General features: G+C 51.5%; 2 protein-coding genes across 4 annotated transcripts in view; one reads left to right on the plus strand and one right to left on the minus strand.

Moving 5' to 3' along the window:
• Positions 1–9030, plus strand: part of LOC119695411 (myogenesis-regulating glycosidase-like) — a 29494-nt gene extending 20464 nt beyond the window's left edge. For both annotated transcript variants that reach the window (XM_038123866.1, XM_038123865.1), the window contains one exon: positions 6613–9030. In XM_038123866.1, the coding sequence (XP_037979794.1) occupies positions 6747–8837 (2091 nt within the window). In that variant the 5' untranslated portion in view covers positions 6613–6746 and the 3' untranslated portion in view covers positions 8838–9030. The remainder of the gene's footprint in view (positions 1–6612) is intronic.
• A 2896-nt stretch (positions 9031–11926) lies between these two features.
• On the minus strand, positions 11927–25748 carry LOC119695412 (myogenesis-regulating glycosidase-like). Of its 2 annotated transcripts, XM_038123867.1 has the most exons (3): positions 25602–25748; positions 22978–23043; positions 11927–18600 (listed from the first exon to the last, which is right to left on the minus strand). In XM_038123867.1, exon 3 carries the CDS (start codon positions 18473–18475, stop codon positions 16439–16441), a length of 2037 nt encoding a protein of 678 aa, XP_037979795.1. In that variant the 5' UTR covers positions 18476–18600; positions 22978–23043; positions 25602–25748; the 3' UTR covers positions 11927–16438. The 2 variants fall into 2 exon arrangements, with proteins under 2 accessions (XP_037979795.1, XP_037979796.1); XM_038123868.1 differs by lacking the exon at positions 22978–23043 and having other exon boundaries at positions 25602–25726.
• Between the last annotated feature and the right edge of the window lie 250 nt (positions 25749–25998).

Here is a 25998-nt window from a genome sequence, read left to right on the forward strand (position 1 = left end):
TTTTAGGGTTTCAAAACACCACTTTGGCCTGATTTCCTATATGTGCAAGTCCTTGCATATAAAATTGCTCTGTAGCCTTAGAGCCCATTCCTCCCCACTACATTGGCTTTCTTAGGGAATGGTGTGGCCTCATGCATACAGAGGCATTCTTCAAATTGTTTTCACAGCTTTTCCTGGGATGTCCCTAGGAAAGAGCAAGCTATTTTCCAGCTGTGGCTTCTCCCATGTGGAGCAGGAGAGTCCTGTAATTACTGACCCTCGATCACATAATTTCCACATCAGTTAGTCCTTGCCAGCCCAAGTCCCATGGAGCAGCCTTGTTCTTGTCTCCATCATCAGTTTGATGGGTGTGTTTTTCTCATCATGTTGCAGCTCATGGTGAATTTAATCAGAGTGAAGTAATGATCAAGTGAAAATTCAGATTGTGTGCTGGCCACCACACCTTCACACACAGGGGTCACTCCCCACACACCAACTACAGCTCTGTCTGGTGTGGGACAGGCACTGCTTTCCAGCACACAACAGCTGGTAGAGGAAGTGGAGACAAATATTTTGCTAGCCCTAAACCTATGGGATGCTCAGGAACAGCACAGCCTGTTACACTTTCACCCCAGCCTTGTAGCCAGCACAGTGCTTTGTGACACTGGAGACACCAGGAAGAGGCTTAAAATCTGAGCTGAATTCTTTACCCTTAGTATTATCCCAGAAAAGAAATGGCAAAATTCACACTGTATCTGTGTTAATAGAGAGATAGGAGCATTGGGATTCTGGCGAGTTTGTTCAGTATTCCAGAGGTGAGATCCTCCTCTCTTCAAAGGTAATTTACACCTTACTTTGGGCAAGGTGTAAATGCTCATCGGCTTTCTTTTCAGCTCTCTGGCCTTTGGCAAGTTTTCTCTGCATTGGAACCTTTGATCACAGAGATCAAATGGCATCAGATGTTTAGGAAAATAACCACACAAAAGTTCGTGTCTCTCCAAGAAGGGATGCAGAAGGAAAAATAAATGTTTACATGCCAGAATACTCCTGCAGCTGGGAAGTTGAGCTGGTCTGGAAAAAAGTAACAGCAGACTGTGAGCAGCAGACTGAGTCCGTGGGGAGCCCAGCACAGATGCACTCAGCCCGTCTGAGAGCCTCATCTCCCACTGTGGGTGCATAAGTGCCACAAGAAGTCCCACAGGTGCAGGCATGAAGTGCGTTGCCCAGGACATCTCACCCTGGCAGGCACTTGGCTTAACCCATGCAGGGCCTGAAGCATCCCTCAAGGACCCACCTGGTCCTGCCCTCATGTTAGGTCTGACTCATTGTCACAAGAAAATAGCAAGCAAGAGCAGTTCCCCTCCAAGAAAAGCTGTCAATAATTGAGCCTCTTTATTCTTTGCTATTGCAAGCAGCTCCCAGGAGTTTCATCTCTCTGAGGAGCTGCCAGCTGAGCCTGGGTCTAAATGGGAGAAAGCCTGACTGTGATCCAGGTGACCTGGCTCATTCCTTCACCTGGCATGAGCTTAGATGACCAACTTCATTCAAAGCAGACTGAGATGACAGCACCCTTTTTTTCCCCCCATTTTCCTGTATTTCCACAGTCCCCCAGACTGCTCATGTGGTTGCGGCTGTGGCACACAAAGACCTTTTCTCCTCTCACCTGTGCTTTGCTAATCCCTCCTTGTTTGGTTTGTTTGAGGGGAAGGCACCTCAAAATCCCCCTGGAGCTCCTCACGAGCACTGATCCTGGTAAATAGAGTCTGATGAGCTCGGTGCTACCCAGGAGATGCCTGGGACAAGTCTGACAAAGGTCCCTGGGTTTCAGCCTGGGCCACTGGCTCGGCAGATGGAGCTCCTTCCCAAGGATATGGGCAGAGCAGCTCCCAGATTGCAGTGGGATGCTGTGGCCACTACTGGCAGCTTGGAGCAGCACATGGACACTCTGTGCATCTTGAGGAGTCAGAGATCTGAAACAGGGAAAAAAGTTGATTTTTCAAGGCTTTTTTCCTGCTGGCTTTGGAGGAGGAGTTTGAACAAGAAGACAGGAATGGATCTTCCAGTTCCTGTTCCTGTAGGAATTAGGAATGAAAGACCTGTGCAGTAAACTCTTACCTTTTTTTCCCAGTACTGAGGGACTGGAATCCTCTGGATTAGGAAAGACCTCAGGTAATATTACTGCTCTAGACCTAAGCAGGCTTTGCAAGGCTCCAGGGGGCTTATGACACTGTCAGGCTTGCACATGGTAATCAGTTTTGCAGCAGCACTCTGTACAGGCAGAAACCAGCAATGTCTGTGCGGCCACCTTCACGCTGGGGTGAGACAAAAACCCCCCAGGCATCAGGAACTATGGGGAGCAGGGCAGAGTCCCCAAAATCAGGATGGTTTCCAGAAATAGGCCTGCTCAGAGTTGTCTGGTGGCATGAGCTGGTGAAGGTCTCTCCATGTGCAGGGTACAGCCACAGGCCTCCCAGCTGGTCCAATTCTGCGTCTGGCATGCGGTTAATATGAAACAAACTGCTGCTCCAGCCCAAGGAGCTGGGTGAGATCCCCATGTGCCGAGGGTTGAAGCAGTGAGGCCAGTCATTCCCATCCATCACTGGAGCTATCAGGCATTTCTAAAAGCCCAGACCTGGGGTGAGGGGTGCACTCCGCATTAGGGCTGGTATCCTCCCTGCTTCAGGACACAAATGAGTGTATTTCCAGGTGGAGCAGCATCCTGAGCAGACTCTGAGGGACAGACTCTGACTGTGTCCTTTCTCTCCACCTCCTCGTGCTGCTGCAGGTGTTCTGTAAGTGCCATGTGCTGCTGCCAGAGATTTTGTTGTCCCTACCTGCACCCCAAGGACTGTGGAGCAATGTCACTTCACCCTCTGCAGCCACCCCCCAGCCACTTCCACCTTGTGTTAAGCCTTGTCAGGCTTGTGGCTAATCTGTGGCAGCTCATGCAATAACCTTGGCTCTCCCTCCTCAGCTGCAGGGGCAGCAGATACCTGTTGTCTCACACCATCTATATGCACAGAAAAAAATGGTGAGCAAACCTCCCCTGAGTCCCTTTATTGTCAATAAATTCCCCATACACCACCCATATTTGTCAATCTGCTGTGGGAAATGAGAGCTAATGGGAAATGCTTTCTACTTTGCATGACTTTTCTGCTAAAAAGGTCCATTTTAAACAGTCTAAAAGGGCTTGGTAAATGATTAATCAGTTCTTGCAGCATTTGACAGGGCAGTAGTTTGTTTATGGCTTATTATGTTTAGCTACCTATGGCTCTTTCAGCTAGGACATGTTGTATAATCTCCCTAAAAGCACCTGATAGTGACTAAGTGTTTGATAACCTGTAAAAGGAACTTCATTATAGAAGACTGCCTTTCTGTTTAAAGGAAGAATTGTTTCCTGATGAGTTCTTTAAAGAGTGATGCTCTCCCTGAACCACCAAGAAGGTAAACATATGCAGAATCACAGAACATTCTGAGTATTGGAGGGGACCCACAGTGATCATCCTTTAGTCCAATTCTTAAGTGAATGGCCCATACAGGGATCAAAACCGTGACCTTGGTGCTCTTAGCACCAACTGAGGCAGCCTCAGAGTCTTAGAATGCTGAAAATCTGAGGATTCAGGAATCACATAGCTGTAACCTGAACAGAGGCCTGAAAAACTTGCAACACAGGTGCAAGAGACTGGGGGAGGTTCTAGGGATAAGTTTGGTCTGGGGGAAGGAGACTCTGAGGGTAGGTGCACTAAGGGGTTTAGGTGTGCAGCTGCCCTTTGAGCTGGCTGATTTGTGTTTTATCACTTGAAACCCTTGAAGCTCCCGTTTAGCTATAAGAGGGTCTAAAGTCCTGGCTCATTTTCGGCTTATCACAGCAATGTCAATGTTTAATCTGTGCGTGCTAAGTGCTGCTAAGATCCTTGGGGTGAGGAATCCTGGCTTCTTTCAGCCTGGGCAACAGACAGGCCCAGATCCATTCTTGATTAGCACCTGATAAAGCAGCCCAAATATAACACACAACAGTGCTGGTATCCAGGGGACATCTGGCTTGCAGGGCAGAATTCAGCACAGCCTGGCTTGGGAACATTTGCACTCTGGGGGGGTTAATTATGCACCCACCAGAGCAGAGAGGCTCTGCAAGGACCAGTTAAATATTCACAGGCAAGGGTCTCTGTGACCCACGGAGGAAGCAAGGATAGGGCTGGATCTGGGCTCTGGATCACCTCTGTGCACCCCTTAGCAAAAGTCCTTCTCATCACCCGTGGGCATCACTCAGGCTGACAGCTAGGCCAGCAGATGATTAATGCTTTCTGGAGACACAAATCTTAAAGGATGGGTGTGCAGCTTCAGAAACTCTTCTACCCTGGTGGAATCTATGCTAGGAATCCCAGTTTCATCCTGTGCTGCCTCCAAAAGTGCCAGTGCCTGCTGTCCCCATTGACCTGTCACATCTCACCTCTTCTCTGTGAGGGGAAGGGCTGGGGTATCTACATGGCATCCCATGACATCACACGAGTGAGGAAAACACAAAAAACCCTGGAGACAGGACGGCTTGGCCCAGGAGTTCCAACTTGCTTGTATATGATTTTTGTGCCCCTGATCTTCTGCTCCTGGGGAAACCAAGGGATTTAAAGCAACTGTCAGGGAGTGAAATCACTGCATAGAAAGCTTGCAAACTTCCCTCACATCCTCTATTCTTGGACAAATTTTTGAGTCATGATGTCCATGTGTTCTGGGGTTTTTAATGTGTTGCTTAATATATATATATATATATATATATATATATATATATGAGAAAAAAAGAAAAAGGAAAAAAGATAAAGGAAAAAAGACAGAAGGAAAAGAAAGACGAAAACCTTCTCTTTCCATTCCTTATTTTTTCACCCTGGAAAATGGTGCAACTTGTCTTAAAGAAAAGTCCTGTTTCCAGGCTGGCTGGGACGGTAAAAGGAGGAAGGAAGAAGAGGAAGAAAGCTCCTGAGGACTGACCCAGCACACAATAACACCTTCAAAGTGAAAATGTTGTTTTGCAAAAACACGAGGGTTTCACTGGAAACCACCCGAGCCGGAGCTGCAAAGCCGTGCCAGGAGCCAGGCCAGCACTGGGAGGCTGCCAGGTCTGAGCACTTTGGGTCTGGCAGAGTGCCCCGAGCATGTGTAATGCAACCTGCTCCCCAAAGCCACCCATGTCCTGGATCACCATCTCTTTGGGGCAGCAATAATCTTCCTTTTCTTACCCTCCTCCCCTGGCCAGGGCTTGCCTGAGAACATTTTTATCCACTCCTTTTCTTGGCTTTTTCTCCATTCTTTTTCTCGGCTAAGTCTCTCTCGTCCCAAGAATGCACTCCAAAAACTAAGCAGGCAGCTAATTTGGGTGGTTTGGGATCTGCTGTGGTCAGTCCAAAATGTGGTGACCTCTGGCATTTTTAATGGCTCCCTGGGTGGCTTATCATCTCTGTATATTTAGATACCGATGTCATAGTGACACGGGTAAATACACCCAGCCATTTATTGCTGGGCACTGATCAGATGAGCAAACTGGCTCCTTTTCCCTCCCTCCATATAGGCTGCTCCTGAAAGTTTTCATCCTGTCAGATCACACAGAACCCAGGAAGGGGCCAGAGGAGACACAAACCCAGCCGCACAGAATGCATTGCCTTGAGCCTCCAGCCTCAGTTTCTCCTGCTTGTGTTTTTGTAGGCAGTAGGTACTCAGCTGTGCTGCAGTAGCTGGCTTGGTGATGCTTGATGCAGCTGGAACATGTCACCTTCTGTGCATTTCTCAGCAAAACAAGGTTTTGATGTAGTCCTGGTCTTGCAACAACTTCAATTTAACACACTGATCCTCATACTCTGTACCAAAACGTCTTCCAGCCCCACTGCAGTATAGCATCTTGCCTGGCATAAGCCCAGGAGCTCCTGAGTTGTAATTAATTAGGAGAACTGAATGATAATAAAAAAACAGAGACAGAGATGTAATGGAAGATTCCCTTTTTCTCCTGACAGGGCCAGAGGGGTTTTCCTGGGGTGATGGCTTTGGAACAGGTGGCAGGGCAGGCAGTTGAAGGGAAAGAGAAACACATCCCCACACCCCCACATCCCCATGCAGTTCAGGGAAGGAGCAAAGGGCGGGGGGGAGATAAAACATCTTTTGCCAGCTGCATCCCTGGGAGTGTGGTGGGGAGCAGCAGGTGGAGGCCGGAAACTTCAGTGCAGCATTTCTCTGCCTGTATTTAATGCAGAGAGGTTGTGGGCAGGAGAGGAAATCCAGCAGGGCTCATAATTAATGTAAACACAGCTCAGCCTGTGATGTCCAGCTTGTGTGCTCAGGCACCAGCCCCTTGTCCTGGCCCCATTCTCCTCCAGGCTCTAGTCCGACTTTCATCCCTTCATCCTTGCTCAGTGGGACAGAGCAAGGCTGCAGCCAAGAGAGGGTCATAGGAATCCTGGCACAGTCATGCTCCAAAAAAGCTCAGCACAGCTGCCAGTGAGCAGGCTGCCACTGCAGAGCAAAGTGAGCCAGAGCCAGAGGGCAGGGAGGCTGGGCTGCAGACAGAGCAGGGGAGCTGCGGCACTCAGCAAGATTTAATTGGGTTTTTTCGGTGTTTATAACTCTCTGTTTTATGAAAAACCATTGCAGGTGTGAGCAGCCAAGCTTTGGAAAGGACATTGTGACATAGCTTCATGCAGCATCTTGGATTTTCTCTTCACCAGCTGGAGTAAAAGAATTCAGCAGCAAAGTTGCTAACCAGGTGTTGAGGCTGCAAAGGGATAATGGACACTCGGATTACCCATCGCTTGGGAAAACATGGAAACTTCCCAAAGGAGGATGCCAAAGAAGGGCACTTGACTGAAAATGTAATCCCAATGAAGCCCTCCAAGGAGCTGAGGCCAATGTTGGGTGCCATCTTGCTGGGCCTCATCCTGTTCATTGCTGCGGTGGTGGCCTGGTGCTACTACACGGTGTCCCTGAGGAAGGCGGAGCGGCTCAAGACGGAGCTGATGGACCTGCGGGCGGACGGCTTCGTCATCCGCAACCAGCACGGCGAGGTGGTGTTCCGGCTGGCCTTCCGCTCGGGCAGCCTGGACCTGGAGTCGTGCTCCAAGGAGGGCGAGATCCTGAGCTGCTCGCGCTCTGGCCGGGGGCCGCTCAACTTCTTCATCCAGACGGTGAAGCCCAAGGACACGGTGATGTGCTACCGCGTGCGCTGGGAGGAGCTGGCGGCCGGCCCGGCCGTGGAGCACACCATGTTCTGGGAGGACGCCCACTGGTACGGGGGCTCAGAGATGAGCATCCAGCACTGGCCCATCCGCCTGGCCGGCTACCAGGAGCCCGTGCCCTACGTGACCAGCGACGTCTACTCCTTCCGCGACAGCTTTGGCGGCATCCTCGAGCGCTACTGGCTCTCCTCCAAGGCGGCGGCCATCAAGATCAACGACTCCGTGCCCTTCCACCTGGGCTTCAACGCCACCGAGCGCGCCCTCTTCTTCCAGGCCCGCTACAAGGACTCACCCTACAAGCCCCCGCCGGGCCAGCAGCCCTTCCCCGAGCTCAGCTACCGCGTCTGCGTGGGCTCCGACATCACCTCCATCCACAAGTACATGGTGCGCAGGTACTTCAACAAGCCCTCCAAGATCCCTGCTGAGAACGCCTTCCGATACCCCATATGGTCCACATGGGCCCTCTACAAAAAAGATATCAACCAGGATAAAGTTCTGAATTTTGCAAGAGACATTAAGAAGTACCATTTTAACTGCAGCCACATTGAGATTGATGACATGTACACCCAAGCCTATGGGGACTTTGACTTTGACCCTGTCAAGTTCCCCAACGTAACAGAGATGTTTGCAAAGCTGAGGGAAGATGGGTTTAAGGTCACTCTGTGGATTCATCCTTTTACACACATAGATTCGCCCAGTTTTGGTGTGGGGATTGAGCGTCAGCTGTTCATCAAGGAGCCCTCGGGACGGCTGCCGGCCATGGTGGAGTGGTGGAATGGCATCGGGGCCATCCTGGACTTCACCAACCCAGCAGCCCGTGACTGGTTCCAGAGCCACCTGCGCCAGCTCCGGCACAAGTACAGCATCTCATCCTTCAAGTTTGACGCAGGCGAGACCAGCTACCTGCCCAAGCAGTTCAGCACCTTCCGCCCGCTGTCGGACCCCAGCATCTGGTCCCGGCGCTACACGGAGATGGCCATCCCCTTCTACGAGCTGGCCGAGGTGCGGGTGGGCTACCAGTCACAGAACATCTCCTGCTTCTTCCGCATCATTGACCGCGACTCTGTCTGGGGCTACGAGCTCGGCCTCAAGTCCCTCATCCCCACCGTCCTCACCATCAGCATGCTGGGCTACCCATTTGTACTGCCAGATATGATTGGAGGAAATTTCCTCCCCAACAAGACAGAGGGGGCGGTGGAGATTCCCAACCGGGAGCTGTACGTGCGCTGGCTGGAGCTGTCGGCCTTCATGCCCTCCATGCAGTTCTCCATCCCGCCCTGGCTCTACGACAAGGAGGTGGTGGAGATCGCGCAGAAGTTCACGCAGCTCCACGAGTCCCTGGTGGCCCCGCTGCTGCTGGAGCTGGCGGGGGAGGTCACCGACACGGGCGACCCCATCATCCGTCCCATCTGGTGGATCTCGCCCCGCGACGAGGCCACTCACCGCATCGACTCCCAGTTCCTCATTGGGGACACCCTCATGGTGGCTCCTGTGCTGGAGATGGGCAAGCAGGAGCGGGATGTCTACCTGCCAGCGGGCAAGTGGCGCAGCTACAAGGGGGAGCTGTTTGAGAAGACCCCGATGCTGCTCACCGACTATCCTGTTGACCTGGATGAAGTTGCCTATTTCCTCTGGGTTTCCTAACGGGCTCCTCTTCAGCTGTGCAATGGACTCAGTGATTTGTTTACTAGTGGCTTTAATGACCGGGAAATGTTCATAATTTTTAATGCAGCAATATTTCAGAATGAAATTTAAAGGAGACACTGAGACCTCTGTTCTGTGTGACAATTGTTCTACAATAACTTATTAAAATGTATTGGATGGGTGTCTTTGTTACTGCATTGTGACAAGTGTAATGGACAGAAACAGTGTCTGCTCATAGTCTTTTCCCACCAAGAAGTGCCGTGCACGCTTCTTCTGTCTAAAGGCAATTACATGGTCTCCTTTGTTACCCAGTTTCACAGATGATCCCCTGGGACACTGAAAATTTAATGTGCTTAGTGAAAGAGGCAGCTGCAGCAAAGTACTTTTTTTTTACAAAATCAGTCTGTGGTTGTCCTGAAGAGGAAGGCACTCAATTTGCAGCCTGTATATGAGATGGGAGCTGGTGCAGGAGTTAGGAGTTTGCATTTCCCATGGCCTGAGCTATCTGAGCAGCAAGAAAGCTACAGCACCTGCTTGTAGAGCCATGTCCATAGTCTGCCTTCAGGTAAGCCTATAAAATGTGGTGATATCTCATGGCAATCAAGATTGCATCTTAGTACCAAGTCATGAAGGAGTTTATACTTAGTAGGCTCCATGTGTGATTTAGGACCATGTTTAGGACAAAGGTGTAGTCTGTAAGGTGCCAGGAGAGAATATGACCTCCTCAGAGAGTTCAGACAATTAACAAACCAGCCTGAGTACCAGGCTGCCTCAATTTCCCCACTGAGGATGTTTTCCCATCCTGTGTTCATGGAGATCCCTGTCCATGACAGGTGGATCCTCCTGTATCCTTCTGCCCATAGAGGTGACCTCTCTAGAATGAAGGTGTCCCAGCAGGTCCTGAAGGCTTGGGGTAACCAGGCTGGCTGTGAAACACTCTCCACTCTTGGTCTAATGTTTCTTGCTGTTTTTAAGCAAAAAGAAATTTTAGGTTGACACAACTAAGCAGTTTAAGAGAGTCCAAGGCTCTCTGGGCTGCAATATGCCTTCCCAAAGAGAGACAGATCACTTTTCTGGCTCCAGCACAATTCTAGTGGGCACTTGGGAGGTAAAGCTGTGGGCACTGGGAGGTAAAAATGCAGCCCCAGGGCAAGAGAAAGCTCCTTTTTTTTAAGGGTTTGCCCCAGGGCTGCTCCATACAAAAAATAAACAAATTGGGTCTGGGGAACATTTATCTCAGTTGAGAGCTTGTTTGGTGCCCAGAGGAAGCAGATCCAAAACTGGCACAAACCTGTTATCCATCAGTAGGTCCATTGCATCACGAGGACCCTGCATGGACACAAAAGCAGTGCCAAGTGGGATGAGCTAGAACATCTTTTAGATGCCCCTGAAAGCAGCTGGAATTGCAGTAATGCTATTGCTGGTGTGGCAGTGGAGAGGGAAAACCAGCCTTAATGCAGGGATGTGAAAGGGAAAACAATGTTCAGTCTGGCAGTTGTGCTTAGGGTTAACAGGACACCACTGAATCCTTACTACAGGCTTTCTCCCATGCCAGGATGGTAGTTTCCAATGAAGCATCTCCCCCAAGTCCAAGAAAGTGTTTCTACAGTTGCTGCTTGAAGCTGCAAATGGTCCCCCACATCTGGTCTTGGGGAAACCAGAGGGTCCCAGGGTGGCCCAGCAAAATTCCTCTGGCTGTTGTTACTGCACTAAAAAAAAAAAGTTTTCTGCAAAACTCATGCCCACAGTGCTGAGAGAAGCGAGAGCCAGACTCCATCACCCTCATGCAGTACCTCTGCCCGTGTGATCAATGTGCTCTGCATGCACACAGCTCTGCCACCCACCTGCACCACAGGCTGACGGGGAAAAAAACAGGCAACACTGGGACTTCCTGCAAACCCTGGGGGTGACATTGGATGCCTGGTCTCATGGCTGCAAAAATGTCCCCTCCATCCCTTTCCATTCTGTCCCTCAGTGCCTTTCCCTGCTGCCCAGCTGAGTCACAGGAAGCCACAGTGGACAGGTGCTGGAGGCATCCTGTGAGCAGGTGGCACCACAGCCACCTCTCCACGCCCCTGCCACATGGGGGCTGTGTGCTGTTGGAGGGACCTCTTGTTTGCTTTGCTAAGCTTCAGTCCTGGTTGATTTTTTACACTCAGTGCTGTGCACGAGCTCTTTGCTGGAGGTGCTGGTGACATGAGACTCTCCTACAGAACCTGGCTCACCACAGGCTGCCTGTTTTTTGGCAGGGGAAGTTTACTGCCCTCTTTGATGACTGCTGAGCTAAAAAACACCCAGCCCTACAGGCAAAATAAAAAACCCAAACAAATAAAAATGTGTTTTTCTCTACTTGGCCTCTGGGATTTTGTGTCAGCACAAACCATCGTCATGGCTCCCCTGGCACAAGGGATCTGCAGGCTGGCAGCTCCTGCCCAGATTGAGAAGGCTGTACTTTCTCCTGAGGCTACCAGCCTGGCCATGTGCCTAAAGGAGCTCTGCTGCTGTCAGTTTGTCCTTTCATCATAGTCACCCCCAGCCTCAGTCTCTGCCTGCCTGTTGGCTTCTTCTTACTTTTAATCAAAGCTGTGATTTCAGGCAGGCATGGACAGGCTCACAGCTCGGGTCTCCTGGGCCAGCAGCCACTGCTCTGCTATCACCCATAGGCACCTCCTTGAAATCCAGTTTGCAACAAACTGGGCTTCTCCTGTAGCTCCTCTGGGGTTTGGATTTTGCCACTAACACTCCTCTCTGTGCACTGCACAGCTGTAGATGTGTTTTCAAGCACTGCCATGTAGCTGAGACCCAGCACAGAGCTGACCCCACTTACCGTCCCCATGTCCGTGGCAAGCCTCAGACACGCTGTCTACACACTGCACCAGGTTTTATGAGGATGTAAACCAAACTCAAACCCAAAGCACTGATTCCTAGGAGGACATCTGTATCACTGAGCATCTCCTGCACAGCTGTGAGTGCTCTAAGTTGTCAACCTGCCCGAAGGTCTTCAGCAGTGCAAGCTTCATCTCCCACGTGATCATCAGCCAAGTGTATGGATGGCACCTGCACCCAAGGAAGAAGTCAAAGGAAAAGCATTGGGAAAATGTCTTTTATTGTAAAAGGAGTGAAATGAAGTCACTCTCAACCCTCAAGCCACGCTGTATAGGTTGGCCACTGCTAGTGATGCCCAATGGCATAAGGCAGCTATGGTTTGTGTGGTAACAATGGAAAGGGAAGGAAAAACATTATTTGGGGCAAAGGGGGGTGATTTGGGGCAAGGCAGGCTCCTAAATGAGTCTCACATGCTCCATTCCTGGCCCCCCACAGCCACAAACATCTACTCCATCCATGTCCTTGCTTGTCAGTGCCATTTGGAAAGGGGAACCATGGGGACAGTGGGGACAGTCAGAAGGACCTTCTGGAGAGCCCAAGGGAAGCTGAGAACAGGTTCCTCTAGGTTATCCCCTACAAACAGTCTCGAAGTGTGTGTCTTCTGAGAGCAGCATGGACTAGCAAAGTCCAGACTGTGGACACTCAGACTCAGTGCTGATGTATCTTTTTTGGGGTGAATGTCTGTAAAAATAGGGCCACGACCCTAGAGCTGTGTATGGTCCCCACTCGTGGGGGCTGACACAACACTGGGGTTCACCTGGACATGGCCTTTTCACGGCCAGCCCCACGGCACAGCTAGTCTCTTTGCAGTCAGGACCTAAGGGAGGACAATCCTCAGTCCAGTGGGATTGTCTAACACCACTGCAGACACAAGAGTGAGGTTACTGCCAGTTTTTTCTTTTAAAATGTACATAAAAGCTGCAGGTTGCAAGCTTTAAATGAAACAACAATCTCCACCCTGATTTCAGTGAAGACTAGGGTAAGAAAAGCCCCAAATCTCCCTGAACCACCAGCCCCACCAACTTGGTACAGATGGACATAGTTAAACTTCTTTTTGTTTTCCAAAATTTTATCTCAATCAAGGTGATTCATGTTACAGTTCTTACCAATTAGCAATTATAAAAGTGGTTAAAAACAGACCCACCAGCATTACAGTCTGACAGAGGACAGCATGTACAAACACAAGCATCCAGAAAACCTGATTCACAACAGTGCAAGCTTCAAAATTCAATCACATAAGCATTATGTGTGAAAAGGCTGAATCCAACTCCCAAACCTTGTTTGGGGCTTTTTCTTGGCTGAGACAAGATAAACCCAGCTTTGGCCAGTGACCCATGGTGTAAATCAGAGAAATATCCCTAGCAGCAGTTCCCAAGGTATCTGTGCAGACCTTCTGGTCTGCAAGATCTCAGAGATCCTCAAGTCCTGCAGTGCTACAGCATAGTGTTAGAAGTAATGGTTTTGGTAAAAAGTTGGATGGAAAGGCCATCTAGAAGCCTGTGAGACAGTTAAGGCAGCACTGCTGAGCCCATCCCCAACATCAGCTCATAGTCCTCTCAGCAGCTTTACCTTTCTCCTTGCTGGACCACTAAACAGCCATGTCCACTTGTGCCCTAATTACAGCATTTAGAAAAATAAGGATATTCTATAATCTTACCCATTCATTGATATAGTTAAATAAAAGAAAATGATAACTTTGTTAATAAAATCCTTTCTTTTTCAAGGGAGGAGAAAGAAGACAGTGTGTCTAGTAGAGAATTTTCTCCATGACCTTCCTGACAGTGCCTGAAACCACTGCAAGGATATTAAAGGCACTCATCTGGCTGCTCCCATCATTTTAATAGTAGAAGGGTACTAACAGGTATGCTGTGTTTCTATTCACACAGCCTCATTCCTCATGAGTGAGGCATATGGTGAGTGGCACAGAACCAGGGGAAGAGAAGACAGTATCTCATGGTCATGCCAGGATCCTTCCCATGAAGTCCTGTGCCAAGAATCCCAGTTCTGCACTGGCAGCTGAGCTGTGCAACAACACCTCCTCCACCTAATTGATGCCTTAAGTTTTAGCTTTCATATTTTCCAGATTCCGTACTGCATTAGTATATAACTCTGAACTTCATATGAAGTGTTAGCAAGTTCTCCTCCAGTTTAGTCAGACAAAACAATCCTTTTCCAGACTCAGAACCAAGGACACCATTGCAGCTTCAGGCCCAAAAATTACAAACAGCAGCAAACTGAGGAGAGCAATCCAGGAGGATGTGACTTCATAACCTGAAGCTGTAATGGGACAATTAACCTCAAAATGGAAATGGACCAAAACTTATAAAAGTGTGAAAACTCATAACCCATCATCCATCTCAGGTGGAGTCACGGCCAAGCCCTTGTAGTGCCCAAAGTGTATCCTTTGAAGGCCTTTCTAATAAATAACTATTCCTTTAATACTGTCTAGCCTCTATTCTTGGTAGCCTCTTAAGACATCATAATGACTCCCATGCCAAGGGATTACAAGTATTTCATGAGCAAAGGGAAGAGCTGGAGCCCCTCAAAGCATGGTCTTCATGCACTTCTAGGGCTGCAGAAGCTCCCTCCACACTTGGCCCTTCTTAAAGGCTTTGGCCAGACTCATCTCCTCACCTTCAACATCACCCTGCAGGCAAGGGCCAAATCCTGCCAGTGCCCTGGATGAGTGACACTGAGGTTCCAGGATTAATTCCTTGCCAGAGGGTGTCTGTAACTTGTAACATCACCATTATCTGCACCAGTGGCAGAGAAGAAACTTCAGTCCTTCAGAATTAAAAGCCTGAGAAACAAAAAGGCTTCAGGAAACACTAGGGCTCCAGTTGGGCAGGGACCTGTAAGGGTCCCTTACATCTCTCTTTGGGATTAAATTACACAGAGCAGATTCAGGTCTTAAGGGAGTCCCTAAAAGCAGACTTCCTCTCTTCCTAACTACAAAAGCACTTCAGATTTTGCCCCTAACAGTAAAATTTCTCCTCCTGCATCTCATCACAACCCTCAAGCTTAGTGCACCTCCTTTTCTGCCTCCTGAAAAGCTCTGTGGCTGGAGATGGGCTTTGAGAAAGATCCTCATGGTACCCAACCCTACACAAAACATGCACCATCTCCCTGCATGGCTGACTCATGCCAGACCCATGCCCAGCCCAGACACAATTCCAGGAGAAGCCCCACAGATGCTGGCTGTCCCTGGCTGGCCGCAGCCTGGGCAAGGTGCCCAACCCTTCCCAGATATTACAATTCAATTCTGCAGAAGCTCATTAAAAATTCAGGGGTTAACACATGTTCCCAACAGGGACAGAGCTGGGAAATCTTGCCTTCAGGAAGACTTCAATCCTGTTGGCCCTGCCTCCGGTCTCTGTAAATGCATTTTCCTGTACAAAACTAAATGGGAAATCTGCCCAGAAGCAGCTGCTGGGGACTTGGGGTGCAGGATGACGTGACCCCACATGCCCTCCAGGAGCCTCTTACAGCAATCCCACTTCCAGCAACACCAACACTGCCTGAGAAAGCTCCCCGGGACTCTCCCGGGGAGAGAGGAGGGCTGACTCAGGAAAACCCTCAACAAAATCATCACCTCTAACGGCGACCTGAGATGGGTATTAGCTTAACTTAGCGTTAGATGAGAACATTTCCGTGGGTGCAGTGAGAACAGCCGCTGGCACAGACCCATCAGTTAGCGGAGCTGGTGTTTTCCACCCACAGGCAAGCCGGTTACCGGCAAATGGCACTGTCAATCCACGACACGTGCCGCTCGCGGGAACCGGCTGTTCCCAGGGACGCGCCGCACGGAGTGTCTGAGGACAGCTTTGCTCCAGGCAGCCCTTCTGCCAGCCACAAACCTCATCTGTCCTTAAAAACCAAAAAGGATGGTATCAGCAGGATAATCATGTAACCAAGTGGGGTCATAAGTGCTTTAAAAAATGGGACATGCTGGTACAGGCAGTGATGCTCTAGGAAAGACAATGTTGATGCCCTGGGCAAAACACACAGGCAAGAGCCTTGTAGAGGAAGTCGAATGGGTGAGCAGGTGGGATGCAGCTGGCCCAGCAGGAAATAAGCAACCCATTCAGTTAAAATTCATGGACATCACTTGAGTGACCTGGCCTGCCTGGTACCCAGGAAAGCAGGAGCATGGGGCAACTGTTAGTCCAGCGCCATGCCAGGCAAAAAGGGGAAAAAATAGGTGTGTATATATATATATTTATATATATGTAATTCTATTTTGCTTTATGCTCTTAAAAATATCCATTTGAATATATTTGCCATATTAAAAAACTTATGGCAGGCTGTGCTGTAGCAATCCTCCCACAGCACACACCCCCATACCCAGTGCCAGGTGCTCCCAGAAGACTAGGAATGCTCCCCACTTGCACTAAGCAACTTCCGACCCTTCAAATCCTTGAGAACTGAAAAGGTGCTGGGTTTACCACGTGTCTGCAGACAGACTGACAACTCCTTTTTGACCTATAGAGATAAATTGCTGCCTACTGTAATCCAATCAGAGCCTACCACCAGACCCAAATTAAAAAAATGAAGATCAATCCCCTAATAAAAAAAAAAATTATCCCCAAGAATAGTGAAGTCGATTTAGCTCCCTTCCTCCACCCCAGTCTCAAATGAAATGTGCAATTAGAGTTATTATTTGTTAGAAAGTCCTAGGTAAGGCATGGTTATTCCAAAGCTGATTAAGAAGCTTGTTAGGAAACCCAGAGGAAATAGGCAACTTCATCCAGGTCAACAGGATAGTCGGTGAGCAGCATCGGGGTCTTCTCAAACAGCTCCCCCTTGTAGCTGCGCCACTTGCCCGCTGGCAGGTAGACATCCCGCTCCTGCTTGCCCATCTCCAGCACAGGAGCCACCATGAGGGTGTCCCCAATGAGGAACTGGGAGTCGATGCGGTGAGTGGCCTCGTCGCGGGGCGAGATCCACCAGATGGGACGGATGATGGGGTCGCCCGTGTCGGTGACCTCCCCCGCCAGCTCCAGCAGCAGCGGGGCCACCAGGGACTCGTGGAGCTGCGTGAACTTCTGCGCGATCTCCACCACCTCCTTGTCGTAGAGCCAGGGCGGGATGGAGAACTGCATGGAGGGCATGAAGGCCGACAGCTCCAGCCAGCGCACGTACAGCTCCCGGTTGGGGATCTCCACCGCCCCATTGGTTTTATTGGGGAAAAAATTGCCTCCTATCATGTCAGCAGAAATGAAGGGGTAGCCCAGCATGCTGATGGTGAGGACGGTGGGGATGAGGGACTTGAGGCCGAGCTCATAGCCCCAGACAGAGTCGCGGTCAATGATGCGGAAGAAGCAGGAGATGTTCTGTGACTGGTAGCCCACCCGCACCTCGGCCAGCTCGTAGAAGGGGATGGCCATCTCCGTGTAGCGCCGGGACCAGATGCTGGGGTCCGACAGCGGGCGGAAGGTGCTGAACTGCTTGGGCAGGTAGCTGGTCTCGCCTGCGTCAAACTTGAAGGATGAGATGCCGTACTTGTGCCGGAGCTGGCGCAGGTGGCTCTGGAACCAGTCACGGGCTGCTGGGTTGGTGAAGTCCAGGATGGCCCCGATGCCATTCCACCACTCCACCATGGCCGGCAGCCGCCCCGAGGGCTCCTTGATGAACAGCTGACGCTCAATCCCCACACCAAAATTGGAAGAATTGTAGTTTATGAAAGGGTGAGTCCACAGAGTGACCTTAAACCCATCTTCCCTCAGCTTTGCAAACATCTCTGTTACGTTGGGGAACTTGACAGGGTCAAAGTCAAAGTCCCCGTAGGCTTGGGTGTACATGTCATCAATCTCAATGTGGCTGCAGTTAAAATGGTACTTCTTGATCTTTTCAGCAAACCGTAAGAGTTTATCCTGGTCGATATCATTCTTGTAGAGGGCCCATGTGGACCATATGGGGTATCGGAAGGCGTTCTCAGCAGGGATCTTGGAGGGCTTGTTGAAGTACCTGCGCACCATGTACTTGTGGATGGAGGTGATGTCGGAGCCCACGCAGACGCGGTAGCTGAGCTCGGGGAAGGGCTGCTGGCCCGGCGGGGGCTTGTAGGGTGAGTCCTTGTAGCGGGCCTGGAAGAAGAGGGCGCGCTCGGTGGCGTTGAAGCCCAGGTGGAAGGGCACGGAGTCGTTGATCTTGATGGCCGCCGCCTTGGAGGAGAGCCAGTAGCGCTCGAGGATGCCGCCAAAGCTGTCGCGGAAGGAGTAGACGTCGCTGGTCACGTAGGGCACGGGCTCCTGGTAGCCGGCCAGGCGGATGGGCCAGTGCTGGATGCTCATCTCTGAGCCCCCGTACCAGTGGGCGTCCTCCCAGAACATGGTGTGCTCCACGGCCGGGCCGGCCGCCAGCTCCTCCCAGCGCACGCGGTAGCACATCACCGTGTCCTTGGGCTTCACCGTCTGGATGAAGAAGTTGAGCGGCCCCCGGCCGGAGCGCGAGCAGCTCAGGATCTCACCCTCCTTGGAGCACGACTCCAGGTCCAGGCTGCCCGAGCGGAAGGCCAGCCGGAACACCACCTCGCCGTGCTGGTTGCGGATGACGAAGCCGTCCGCCCGCAGGTCCATCAGCTCCGTCTTGAGCCGCTCCGCCTTCCTCAGGGACACCGTGTAGTAGCACCAGGCCACCACCGCAGCAATGAACAGGATGAGGCCCAGCAAGATGGCACCCAACATTGGCCTCAGCTCCTTGGAGGGCTTCTGCTTCACCGGTGTGAAGCTCTCTGGCAGGAAGGTGTACATGGTGCTGTGCTCTCCCTAGAGCTTTCTGCAGAGGAGTGGGAAGGAAGCACGCCTGGGTTTGTCAGGAGGAGACACCGGATTGTTAGGAGAGCTCCCACCTCCACCGTGTCCTAGAACACCCATCTCTGAAAAAGGAGAGGATATAAATAGTCTGAGAGAACCTCTGAATCAAGGGACAGCGTGTCACCCACTTGCTCCCCCGGCCTCCTCTGCCCATCTGTGACATGCCAGGTGCTGTGTTCCAAGTACCAGACATCATCTCCAATTACTCTGGGCAAGACAACACATGCAGAGAACAGCCTGAGCCCTACATGGGGAACAACCCTAGGGCAGCAAGGACCAAATCATTCTTATATTAATGTTTTTTTATTGTTGGGAAGACCTTCAATGATCCAGGAGTGGAGACTGAGTGGCAGTAGGAGACTGAACAGGAGCCAGATCAGCCCACTGACAGTGTCTTTAAGAGAACGGGATAACTGAGAGCTATAAAAGATACCATATAATGAATTCCATGCAATGAATTCCATGCAGCCAATCCTAATTTTAATCATACTACCTCCCTGGCAGATTTAATTCATCTGCGGCAACATCCCCTTCTTGTCCTAAGCATGTCCCAGCTGCTCCGCTTGGGTGATGCATTGCAGTGAAGGTGAGTAAATCCCTGCTTCTCCACAGCTCAGAGAGAGCCAGATGGGGTTGGGGTACCAGTGGCTCATGTCTGGTTTTGGGGGGCATGTAGGGGGTGCAGTGAGTAGCACAGCATGGCTGGCTGCTGCCATGTGCTCAGAGCTTCACAGCAGTTCTGGGTGGGAAAGAACTTCCAGATTTAGGAATTAAAACTAACCTTGTAGGAAGTGAGCAGTGAGCCCAAAGGGCCCTTCCTCCTCCAGGCTGTGTTTCAGCCCCAGCCCACTCCCTGCTGCCTGGCCCCCGGGAAGTGGGCTGTGCCAAAAGCCTAATGGCTTTTCCTTGGCCACAGCCTGGCTGGGCTCCGCCAAGCATAACGCCCGGGATCCAGGGGGGGAAAAGTAAAGTAAGGACATGGGAGAGCAAGAAACAAACACAGCTGCAGGAGGAGCAGGGGAGGGAGAGGAGCTGCAAAGCTGCAGAGCAGCTGCCTGATATCTGCCTGGTGCCAGCAAACACAGCCATCTCCTCCCCAAGCTCTGGAGCTGTAAACCTGCTGGCTGTGGGCAAACCAGAAGGAAAAAACTCTTCTTTTTGGGCACAAATGAAACCAGTTGCAGAGACTCCCTCTTATGAGGTTGGTCTTTTTCTTAACAAAAGGAAGAAAAAGATTCAAAATTATTTACAGAACCCTCTCCCTGCCACAGACTGACAATCCAGAACAGGATTTTCTCTGTGCCTCAACAGATCTTTCTCTCCAAGTAAGGAAAAGTAAAGCAGAAAGAGGTCCTGAATGCCACCTAAGCTTTATTGCTCCACTGCAGGGATGGCCATGTGTAAACCCACAGCAGCATCTGTGCAAAGGCTTGACAAAAAATTCTGTGTTTATATCCACCTTGAAGCACGTATTGGACAAGACCTTGCAGTTGGGAGAACTTTTTGTGTGGCCAGATGGGTCATTCCAACCTTTCCCTGGGAGCCAGTAACTTTCTAGACAGCCAGTTGCTTTAAATGGGATTACAGAGGCATTAGGAAGTGATTAGCCTGAACAGGCGATAGGTTTAGTTAAACAACTTGTCCCACAGCCAACTCCCACAGAGCCCTCACTTGCCAGCAGGGAGCTCAGTCACAGGATGGGGACAGCTCCAGCTACTCCAACTGTGTCACCCAGCGCTGGATCCTGCCTCCCAGGAGGGCAACGGGGCTCTCACCCACACAATATTTGTGATGCAAGGCCAGCTGAGCCCAGCCAAAATTGGGCAATAAAGACAGGGAGGAGGTGGTGGTGGGATGAGGCTGTGTTTGGGATAAACCTTCATCCCTGCCTCTACTCTTCCTTGGCTCTAAGGTGAATCAGAAGCAGCACAGGGCTGTCCCAGGGATGGTGGGGGAGGAGGGTTTGCAGAAGGACTTTGGCCAAAACCAGCAAAGCTGAGTGAAGCCACAAAGCAGCAGGATGCTTCTGGAAATACAGACAGGTACGCTGAGCCCAAACAAGCCCTCACCCTCAACACTGGCAAGTTTGGGGATGCCACAGAGAGAGGGACATGAAAATAAATACCTGTGACTCTGGAGGCACGCCTGTGTCTCACTTGAGCCTTATCTAGGGACTGCAAAGCTCAAGCAGGGAAAAAATAAAATGCACCCTCCACCAAACAGGACTTGCAAAAGTTATTTTGCAAATTATTTTGGAAAATAATTTTTTTTAAGTTTTCACATTTTCTTTACAAAAAAAAAAAAAAAAAAAAAGAGGGGAAAATAGTGTTTCCTTTGCCAATTCTCATTCAGGGTTTTAAGCCCAAGAAATATCTGATACTGCTGCTGTGGCTCCATCTAAAATTGACAGCAGCTACCAGGGCTTCAAGGAGTTTCTGGATTTTTATCTCCCTTTCAGGAAGCTGGTTTATTATTTACGAACTTCTTTGAAGCTGCTCTATTTTTGGCTGTTTCTTTCTTTCCCTCCCCCCCACCATGGACTGGAGCTCATGGCACATATGAAGGAGCCATCACTGACACTGTCAGTAGAGAAATAGTGTTTTTTAAGAAAGGTTTTGCAGCCTCTTGAGTCCATTGGACATCAGTCTGCCTCAGAGGGATGTGCAAGCTGGATGACTGAGCCGGTGGATTTAATCCTGCTCTGACTGCTGTGGCTGGGCCAGGATCAAACCCCGTGGCTGCTGACGGACATTGTCCACTTGGACACCATTTCTACAAAGATGCTGAGAACGGTGTTTGCAGGCATCACCCAGCACAGTGATGGGCCAAGGAGCTCTCCAAAAAAAATCCTGGTCTCTGCCCTGTATTTTTTTGCATTGTTAACAGAGTGTACGTTCTCCAGTGGGAGATTTGGCTCCGTCCCAGGTGAGAGCTGTCTCCCAGGATCCCTGGAGATGCCTTCTGCCTCTTACTCACAAGCTGCAGCCCGCAGAGGTGCCTGCTCATGAACTGCCTGTTTCAACAATTTTTTTTTTTGGTGTAATGCTAACTTGTTATTTTGCTCCAAGATGACATTGTGGCAACCTTTAACTACTCAAAAAACCACAAAAAAAAAGAAAATGAGAAGGGAGAGTGTCAAAGTCAAACAGCATGTTTGCAGCTTGCTGCGCCAGAGCTTCCCAGCTGACCCAAAACAAAGCTTTTCCTCTGTGCTCTGTGGAAGCAGTGAGTTGCCTTGCCTCAACTCGAGATGAAAGCAAAACATCTGAGCAGGACACACTTTATGGAGTAAAAATAAAAATCCATTTTTTGACCGCTTCTATTTTTACCAACACCACTGCTAACCGCGGGCTGCGAGACCCACAGCACCACTAACCCCAGCCACTTTGCAATTAGGACATTCGTTTAAAGAGGGTCAATAACATACAACTGGTCTCTATTGCCCTGGCAGGGTCAGGTCTGAACCATGCTGGGGGCCAAGCTCCTGCCAGGGACACACACCCATTTCCCATGCCGGCATGCCAGGAAACCCTCCCTCTTCCATTGCAAGGTGCTGCCGCCTCCTCCCCAAACTTCTTGGCAAGACCCAGCTCAGGAAATGGTACAGAAACACTGCAGATTTTACCAGGAGGCATCTTTAACCCCACACAAGAGTGGGGAATTAGGACAGTAAGTTAAGGGAGAAATGCCTCCTCTGGAAAAACAGCTGTGGGAGCAAAAAAGCCTCCACGTGCCAGTCTGGAACTGCCTGCAGGGAACCTGCCCTGACAAAGGGACTTTGCACGCCTGACACAGGGGACAAACAAGCCCATCCTGGGGGTTTAATTTCCTTTGGAGGGCTCTGCAGCAGAGCACTACAGCTCTCTGGAGGGCTTTTTGGAGTCAAATAGGGTGAAATCACTGCTCCTCCCACTTGGTGCTGATGGGAGCAGGTGGGACAAGTGGGGGCACCTTGGTGACAACACTGGCACAGGGCACAGGGTTGCTCCTCAAACACCCAGATTCCACATGGATCAGAGGCACTGATTCCCCCCTAATGCTGTGGATTCCCCCGCATACTAAGCTGGATCACTCTGAAGGGCGGGTTTGTCCCTGCAGTACTCAAGCCACCTCGGGAGGCATGTGTGTGGCACAGACACCCAGCCCCTGAGCCAGGGCAGCAGCTCTGCCTTTGCAGGGACAGCGAGGAGACCACGGTGCCCCAGAGGACCCCTCACCTTCACCGTCCTTGCTGTGGTCAGAGCAGGGATGGACACACTGCCTGGCCTGAGGGGTTCCGGCACATGCTGTGCTGGGGGGACTCTCTGCACCTCCTGCAAAGTGACAGACCCTTGCTGCCAGGGCTGCTGCAAATTCCCCCCCGCGCTCGGCTGCTGGGCACAGCCAGGCCCTTGCAGGAGGCACCTCATCCCTCCGGGCCATGGTGCCCCGGTGCTTACCTGGCCATGGCTTCCTGGGGATCCCTGCCTGCCGCCTGGCTCCACCACAGATGTCTTTTTAAGCACCTAAGAAAGGAACACCGCTACATCTCCACGTCCCCGGCAGCTCCATCCTCTCCGTGACGTGGGGCGTTCCGGGGCTCCGAGCTGGCCGCTCCGAGCGCAGCGGGTGTCCGCGGGCAGGAGGAGGGGACCAGCGCGTCACCGCTGTGTTTTCTCACCGTGACGGATGCGTGACCAGCCAACCCTCCGGCCGGGGTGTGCCAAGGCGAGCGGAGCCCGGCCAGGAGGGGCGGGCGCACACTTCCACCAGAGAAGATTCCCGGAGAGCCGGGATGCCGGCGGGCATCTCACCTCCCTGCCAGGTGAGCGGGAAGGGTCGGCAAAGGCGCATCCCCTCCCTGCACTCACAGGAGCGCCACAATCAGAAAGCAAAACGGAAAAAAAAAACCCAAAAAACCCAAAATCCAGTACAGGGTTTGGGGTGGTTTTTGTTTTCTCCCCCAAATCTTGTGATTTTAAGCAGAGTCGTGATCCAGAGGAGTAATGAGGCTGCCTTGTGTGAAAAGAAACAAACTGCCCCACTGCTGCTGGATGGTTTATAAGATAGGATTAAACAGCACTGGGCACTCGGAGGATAAACCCCAAATCCAAGGTGGCCATGTGAATAAAGACCTCATCTGCAAAGGGCAGACAGGCTGCCAACACCTTGCTCTGTCTGCTAGAGGAGTTGAAGCTGTGGCATTAGCCCTGCCCAGCCTTTAATACGTTCACCTTTATTACAGGAATTGTGACTTTGCAGCCCGGTTTTGTCCTTTAAAGCTTTCAGTGCCAAGTGATGCTCCAAACCCATTTAGTCACCTCATCCAGTGTTCAACCATGAATACAAAGCAGACACTGGAATCCAATTATGGCAGCAGACAACTTAATATTTAACACCCCTGACAATATCCCCCTTTACAATATCCTCTTTCTTTGTTCTTCACCCCGTGCTAATTACCAAGATGAAGTTCATTAGGCTGGGTTTTCACTTTAACCCGGCACACAGCTCATGGTGATTTTGTCTCATGACTAAATCATGACCAGAGGCTTTTGCTTTTCCCTGCCTGGGGGCACATCAGGGAGCCTGAATTTATCTGAGCCACAAAGATTTGTGGAGACTTTAAAACAAAACGAGTCTTCCTGGTCCACTTGCATCAAAGCACATTGGGCACGAGGGGGAGAAAGCTCCAGGGCTCTCCCTTTAAGAACATGTCCCTGTCCACCTTGGAGAAGTCCCAGAGGCACTGGGGGAGCTGGAGGGAGGGAGCCTGGCTCTGAAATTGTGGTTTGTGGAGTAACCCTGAGCCCAGCAATCAGCTCCTTGGCACCTGCAGGGCTATCAGATCTCACGCCCAACAGCGGCAAAAGCAGAACACCAAATATTGGTGCTATTAGTTTATTTCATTTGCCACTTTTGCCACGTAAGATACACTGCCACAAAGATTTTGGTGTCTTTGCCACCACTGTCTGTTGGCCCCCCAGCCCATCTCCGGCTGGTACCAGATGTGTGCCATCTACCACCCCATCACTCCAACAGCCTCTCCCCAAAGCAGGTGTCAGTCTCACTGCTCATGTCTCCTCCAAGACAATCCACCCCACAAGCGGGACCTACTGCCCCATTTGGTCACACAGATTCTTTCTTAGAAGAGCTGACTCAGCCCTTTGGGAGCACACTGCATTTCTGATGCTGATGCAGGCTGAAACCTGAGCCCACCCAACATCCAATCGCTACAACACGATATGGAGGAGAAATGGAAACCTAAGTACATCCCTCTGGCACAGTCCTGCCGATTTTCCAGCCATCAAGTCACCATGAAACTCCGGGCACTGGCAGCTCCACAGAGCTGTGGATGGCTCGTGATGCTCAGCTGTTGACGCAAGTCCCGGAATTTGCATCCGTACCCAACAGTCGGTGATGCTGGACAACCTTGGCCCAAACACAATCACCAATCCCTTTATGTGCTCCCTTGCAGTCTTCCATGTGCAGATCCAGCCACGCAGACACAACCCCACAAGCGCCACTCTCCACTGGGATGTAGGTGTCTGCTGTGCCAGGCATTTGCCCCTTGGACATCATGAGTATCCCAAGGTGGTAAGGGAGGAAAAGGAGAAGAAGCATTTGTGCTTTCTAACAGCTTTGGCTGCTCCTTGCCATGGCCAGTGACAGCGGAGCTGTCCCAGAACCCACTCCAAACCCAACCCAGCACAGAGCACAATGTACCCATCTGCAAAGTTTTCACTGCCAAGCATCTTGCCAAGCGGCAAAAGTTGAAGCTACACTTTGTAAGTGGTGCCGGGGACGTGTCTCCCCGCTCCGCTCATCTTCTCTAGGCAGCCAGACTCCCCCCCACCAGAGAGCCCGCGGGGTCCCTGCACGCCGGGCTGCGGAGGGCTCGCTCCCCGAGGCCCGGGCAAAGCTCAGCACCTCCACCCCGCTCCCCGCGGCCCTTCCCGAGCCATCGCCGATGCCGCAGCCTAGGGTCTGCGGGAGGAGGGGGACCCCTCGCCCGCCTCCGCCCGCACCCCCCGAGCCGGGCGTGTGCCCCCCGCCCCGAGCGCAGCCCCGGGAGCCGCGCACTCACCGGCACCGCCGGGCCATGGCCGGGTCCGCCAGCCCGGGGGCTCCGGGCTCGGGGCTGAGCGCGGTTCCGGGGTTGGGCGCTGCCCGCCCCGCCCCGGCTCCCCGCCCCGGACCGGCCCACGGACCGGCGCTCCCCGATGGGAGATGTAGTTCGGCCCGGGAAGGGCAGCTCCGGGCGCGGCGGGGGCTGGACCTGCTGGGGATGTCCGGGGCTGCGTGGGAATGGGGGTTCCCCTGGGGCTGGAGGGATCCGGGTTTGGCGCTGGCAGGGCTATGCCGGGATGCTGTTGAGTCGGGATGGGCTTTTCATGAGATGCTTTGGGACTGGGATGTGCTTTTCATGGAATGATTTGGGGCCGGGCCAGGTTTTTCAATGGGATGTTTTTAGGCCGGGACAT

Source organism: Motacilla alba, chromosome Z (assembly GCF_015832195.1).
Source record: "Motacilla alba alba isolate MOTALB_02 chromosome Z, Motacilla_alba_V1.0_pri, whole genome shotgun sequence".
NCBI lineage: Eukaryota > Metazoa > Chordata > Aves > Passeriformes > Motacillidae > Motacilla > Motacilla alba.

Coding starts and splice junctions, on each gene's coding strand:
- LOC119695412 (XM_038123867.1), bottom strand. CDS start 18,475: ATGTACACCTTCCTGCCAGAGAGCTTCACACCGGTGAAGCAGAAGCCC.